Source organism: Plectropomus leopardus, chromosome 18 (genome assembly GCF_026936395.1).
Source record: "Plectropomus leopardus strain MGB_pleo_1.0 chromosome 18, ASM2693639v1, whole genome shotgun sequence".
NCBI lineage: Eukaryota > Metazoa > Chordata > Actinopteri > Perciformes > Serranidae > Plectropomus > Plectropomus leopardus.
The window spans coordinates 6,173,415-6,179,810 of record NC_142193.1 but is presented as its reverse complement, the minus strand read 5'-3'; the positions used below and the strand labels follow the sequence as shown (position 1 = coordinate 6,179,810).

The window sequence follows — 6,396 nt, the reverse complement described above, 5'->3', positions numbered from 1 at the left end:
TTGACATTTTGCTGTTTTCCTGAGACCATCTCTCTTATCATAGACACCGGTTTTCAAGCAGAATTTCTCCCCACGTAAATATTCGCGGTTTGGAGGAACGGATCCATGGAGGCACTGCCGCACTTGTTTGTCCAATTGAGGCTGCCGTAGGGAGCTGTCCAAGATGGAGGACTTATTGCGCATGCGGGGAGCTGATCGGGTACTAACAGCGCTAACTTCACAACGGTTCAACGTTTCACGCCGCACGATGAGCAGCCATTTTCACAACAATAACACTGTATGAAGACAGCAGATATTAGTCTGGTCTGGCCTGTAAACACGGTCGAGTGTCCTCCGCGTCATGTCCAGCATCCAGCTGCTCAGGGTGCTCATTAACGAGCGGCTGTCTGCAGCCGCCGAGGAGATCTTCGAGGCGGCTAAAAAAATCATCGTGGACTACGAGGAGGAGATCCTGCTCTCCAAACAGGAGATCGACAGGCAGCGCACGATGCTGCAGGCAGTGTTAAATCCCGAAATAAAGACAGACAAACACGCAGGTTTGTGTATTATCGGCATGTCCCGGCTCTGGCTATGCACTGAAAAGCTGTCATCACAAGCCCCGTCGACGCCCACTTTTCTGGTGCAGGTGAAGTGGTGCCAGGAGTTAGTCAGTTAGCTAGCTTAGCAAATGTAGCTCTGTGCTCTTGATTTCCCCTAAACAAATAAACGTGCAGTTAAACGTGATGAATGCTAATCCATTACCAGGCTAACATGTGTTATAGTAACCAGGGCCTTCCGGGGTAAGATGATATCGGCCTACTGAAAAGAACGTCAAGGCACCAAAAATTCATTGAAGTATTTCAAATACAGTATTTTCTGCCAGTGTTTGTACCTGATAGATATGCGACATCTATTGTTGATTGCAAAGGTGTACGTTTACATTCAGAATACCTGCGACTCACCAAGAAGCCTTAAATTTAAAGTAGAAATGCATGTTGATTGTGTCTCGTCAATATCAGCTTAACTGAAGTTACCTTGCTGAAAGAATAACTTGGGTGTAAAGAATATAAGCAAAAGGTATAAAGTGATGTCGATTGGCGAGATTTACATATGCCGAATTAAAAATTGCATCCGAACAATGTAGAAAAAGCTACGTTTATTTACCTAAACAGTTCATGTAACCTGTGAGGTTGGATAAACAATGATTCATTTGTCATTTTGAATGATGTCTGGTGTCACGTGGTATGGTTACCAAACACCAGCCATATCCAGTATAATAACTATGGTGGCAATTTTTTGTCACTGATGTATATTTAATTTTTCATACAGAAATACTCACATTAACTTGATAATTTGAGTCAGTCAGTATTAACATAATACTATGCCAATTTTCAAATATAACATTGTGACATGGATGCTGCATGAATCGTTGACATTTCTGAGCCCAGATACTTTATTTTAAAATCTTGCATTGAGATAAGTGCTGTTTTAGTTTATTTTAGTGCCATTCTACATATTTAGTATTGATAGATTACATAAATGTTTGACTTTTTTGCTGAAATGTTTGTTGTTAACACAGCAGTGATGTCATGTAGTGTATAACAATTTAAAATATGTGGCTGATTGCACATGTATACTCACATGTGGTATAAAATTGATTCCCCAAGCAGCTTTAAATCTAACGGGGGCTATATTTGCTTGGATTGTGATCGAAATGTGTCATAAATCATTTGCGGTTTACGATTGCATTCATTTACAGATATCAATTCATTTACAGAGATTTCAGGATGACTGTTTTCTCTGACTGTTGGTCAGACAAAATATATGGAGTTTAAAGAAGATTTAGATATCTATTTGGTATATACACTGGGATTTTAAGTAGTAAAAAATGTAAATTTACATCACAATTTCACAGCAACAAAAAGAAATACTTGAAAGATGTACCTTTTAGGCTTTAGAAAATTGTGATGATGGTAACATTTTTCCCTTTTTTTCTGACATATTTTAGACAAAACGGTAATTAATTGAGAATGTAATGAAACCGTGATGACAATAATTGTTAACTTTGGTAATAGATCAACCATTTCAACTTGCTGTATCTACATCATAAAATATCTTGAGCCTTTTAAATACTCTCTATTTGCCAAATTCTGGTTAATAGTCCCTTTAAGTTCTCCCCTCTGTTTTTTTTCCAAGCAGACCAGCCTCAGCTGGCTCCCTCTGTCTGGGACGGGGACACCCCCAACCAAGAGGAGCAGCCGCAGGAACGCTGCAATCAGGAGTGGAGCTCTGGTCCGGACCAGGATGAGCAGGAGTCTCCACAAACTGAGGGGAGACAGGAGGACCCTCCCTACAGCAAGGAGCAGGAGCCGATTCAGGAGGAAGATGAGGAAGAGGAGGAGAAGAACACCATCAGGTTAATCTTTTCTCCTCCGTACGTGAAGAACGAGCTTGACCAGCCTCAGTCCGGTTATCAGAGCATTAAAGGAGAAGGAGATCCTCTGCCGAGCACTTCAGCTGAGCAGGACCAGGTGAAGGTGGAGGGCGAAGATGGAGCGTCCTCCAGCTGCTCTGCAACCGAACAAGATGACAGCAACGATGACGACTGGAGGGGCAGCGCGAGATCTCAGAGCGACGACAGCGACAGTGACTGCGAACAGAAGAAGAGGAAGGGGCTTCGACAACCAATGGCCCCAAAAGTGCCCCCAACTAAAAAAGCAAAAACACAAATCTGCTGTAAATTGTGCGGGAAAGCCTTTCACGCTACTGTCTCTTTGGTGAATCACATGGAGGTTCACCCAAAGGATGTCTGCGGCGTGTGCGGGGAGCGATTCGAGTCCGAGGAGGACTTTAAAGGCCATTTGAAGTCACACGTGAAAGCTGAAATCTGCAGCGTTTGCGGGAAATGTTTCGGGGCCTCAAGCTCTTTGGAGACGCACATGAGGATCCACACAGGAGAGAAGCCGTTTAACTGCAGCGAATGCGGGAAATCCTTCAACTGTCGCCACAACATGATGCGACACATCAGGATACACACGGGGGAAAAGCCGTACCCTTGCACCATCTGCGGCAAAAGCTTCAATGACTACTCTACGTTGAAGCGCCACCTGCTGAGTCACATGCACAAGCAGAACAGAGACCAGTATAACACATCTGCAATTAAAAATGAAAATGGCAACAACATGGAGAAGAAGCTGACAACATCATCACCGAAAAAGCAGCAGAGTCTGACCATATGTGAAGTGTGTGGGAAAATGTTCCACTCTATGGTTTCTCTGGTGAATCATGCTAAAAGTCACGCCGCAGACCTCTGCGGCGTGTGCGGGATGCATTTTGACTCGCAGGAAAATTTAAAACTCCACCTGAAAACTCACAAGAACGGGAAGGTCTGCGAAGTGTGCGGGAAGTGTTTCGACAGTCAGGGGAATCTGGAGATGCACATGAGGGTCCACACGGGGGAGAAGCCGTTTCTCTGCAGCGAGTGCGGGAAATCCTTCAACTGCCGACACAACATGACGCGACACATCAGGACCCACACGGGGGAAAAACCCTACCTGTGCAACATCTGCGGGCGCTGTTTCAGTGACCACTCCACTCTCAAACAGCACACCAGCACACACACCGGAGAGAAACCGCACCGCTGCGAGATCTGCGGTAAAGGCTTCCACCGAAAGACATACGTGAAGCTTCACATGAAGAGCCACACGAATGAGAAGTGACTGCTCTGTCACTGTGGTGGGATGTAAATAAAAACGTAGACATGAAAAGTAGGATTTTTTTTTTTTTTTAAAGATATTTTTTTCTGGCTTTTATTACTTTTAATGGACAGTTTTAAGTGTGATGGGGGGGGGCAACATGCAACAAAGGGTCAAGCCCGGAATCGAACCCGCGGCTGCTGCAGCAAGGACACAACCTCAATACATGGGGCGCCGCTCTATCCACTGATCCACCTGGCTCCCCGAAAAGTGTTTTCTTATAATGTGCCAAGATCACATTTTTTACTCGTCAGGATTGCAAATTCATCTGTTCGTGATTGTTCATGCATTATTGAATACAAAAGCAAACTGACTGGAAACATCACCAACTGACTGGTTCGTGCACGGCCCGGGACAGGAAGGCTCTCCAGCAGGCGACTGGAACTGCCCGGAACATCACTGGTTCCCACCTGCAGAGCGTCAGTGACCTCTGTGAAGTGAGGTGTCTGCACAGAGCCAAAGGACACTGAAAGACAGCAGCCACAGTCTGCTCACCCTGCTGCCTTCTGGGAAAAGATACACAAGTATCCGCTGCAGAACCCCCAGACTACAGAGCAGCTTCTTTCCCCAGGCTGTGAGACTCCTCAGCTCCTCCTGTAACACCAAAAAGATGAGGATTAGGACCAACCTTAATTTCATTTCTTTTTTAACCATGTTTACGAAAAATTACAATAAATCTACCTTGGACCTTATTCCTCGTACCTTGTTTAGGCTGTGATCTTATAGAATCCTTTTTTATGCCACCCTAATCAGTATTTTTATTCACAATTGAAATTGGTATTTGTAAAATGAGTAGTGTGACTTATTATCACCAGACTCTGCAGTTTGCTGCCTGTATGTTGGAAAAAAAATAAAAGCAGGTTTAAAGCTGTAGTAATAGATTTTATTACTTAACACAACACAGAATCTGCTTGAGTAAATTTGGCAAAAGTGTTAGCAGTCAGCTGCTCATTAAGACATTGTTGCTGTATGTAGTTGTGTTTGTGTCTGCCTGAAGTCCTCTGCAACAGGTTATATACAGAGATACAGAGTCTGCAACACTAAACAGATTTAAACATAAAGTCAGACAGAGTCCTAAAGATACAGGTGAGAATTTTAATGACAACAGGACTGAAGTACAGATGTCAGTTTAATTAACAGTTAAACGTTTATCTGTTAAGATTAACACTTTTCTGCTCTTCAGTTTACTGCACTGCACACCAGCAGGGTGTGCTAGCTAGCAGCACTGCTGAGGTCAGAATATCTCGGCCTCTGACTTCGAATAGGAGGCAGCACGTGTTTCTGCGCGTTAACGTGGCTAACCGGCTGTCTGCCAGCAAAACCGACAGTAAAAAAAAGGCGAGACACTTAAAACACAAAGCATTAAAATTTAATCACCTTTAAATTAATAGCACTTTGAAATGTGGGTCAGTGCAGTGCCCAACTGAAACAATTGCGTCTCTTGTTTTTCTTGCGATTTTGTGTGAGTGTGTGTGTTTGGGGGGGGGGGCCTTCACACTGACTGAAATAAGTTTAAGTTCTACATTAAAGTATAAGACCAGAAATACTTTGCGTCAGCTAATGTATTGTAAACACCCAAAGTTACGATGCATTTGTTCATCTCTTTAAGCTTTGTAACTTCATTGTCAGTGGCTTAGTGTCAAAAATGTGCTGCAGCGACACACAATGTGCCTATTAAGAATGTTAAGACTTAAAAAAGTAACAGAATTTTTGTTATTTGCCCATTTATGGCATTTGTTTTATAAGATGAAAAAAGCCAAGACTTAAAAAAAAATCCTCTTGTAATATGGCAATTATCTTGGGTGACTTTGACATCGTGTCAATATTCAGATGTTTTAATAAAAACCTTCACATGATGACATTTGAATGATTTATTCTTAAATCCACTTTTTGTGTGTGTGTGTGTGTGTGTGTTTACAAAGAGAAGAGAAACAGGTAAAACACTGTGGAATGGAACATGTAATAGTAAAAATAGAAGCTTTCAAAGATATGTTTGCGGTTTCAGGCTTTCGGGGTTTTCTTTTGTTTTTATTTCTATTTTTATTTTTTACGTTAAAATCATCAGGAGCAGGTAGGGGAGTCAAAGAAATATTTGTGCCACTCCTTCAGTTTTTCTCTTATTGGAATTTTGGGGCTCTTCTATTGATATCACTGACTAACTGGCTAAGGGGCCAACTGAACCCTTTGTTTGGTAAGTAATAATTGATGTAACATTAATAAAGAATGTGGGAGACCATGTCAAAAACAAAACATCTGGTGTCAGTTTAGTGAAGGAAAATAGATAGAATAGATAATAATAGAATAGATAGAAAAAAATGCACACGGAATGATCAAGCACTAACAAAAATATCTTACTCTATTGCAAGCAGACCAGGCCTATAACGTACCATTTTTTAACATTTTGCATATGTAAAGAGTTCCTTTTCACTCTGTTGTATTTTAACTGTGACAGCAAAATTGACAATAAGAAGTAATAAAAACGAAAGTCAAAAACTCATGATAATTTATGTCTGCCTGTCAAGACTACACAACAAATACAGGTGGAGTACTCAGGTCAGTTGAGTCGCAAAGCGAGGACTTAAGACGTGCTTTACTAACGCTAGAAAGACTCGACTTGACTTAGACTTAAAAAAAAAAAAAAAAGATGACTTGAAAGGAAATG

General features: G+C 42.0%; 1 protein-coding gene across 2 annotated transcripts; it reads left to right on the top strand.

The window, feature by feature from the left end:
• The first annotated feature begins 156 nt into the window (after positions 1-156).
• Positions 157-5,590, top strand: LOC121956948 (uncharacterized). Of its 2 annotated transcripts, none has more exons than XM_042505401.2 (2): positions 157-536; positions 2,176-5,590. In XM_042505401.2, the coding sequence occupies exons 1-2, from the start codon at positions 341-343 to the stop codon at positions 3,696-3,698; spliced, it is 1,719 nt and encodes a 572-aa protein (XP_042361335.1). In that variant the 5' UTR covers positions 157-340; the 3' UTR covers positions 3,699-5,590. The 2 variants fall into 2 exon arrangements, with proteins under 2 accessions (XP_042361335.1, XP_042361336.1); XM_042505402.2 differs by having other exon boundaries at positions 158-536; positions 2,179-5,590.
• Positions 5,591-6,396: the final 806 nt, after the last annotated feature.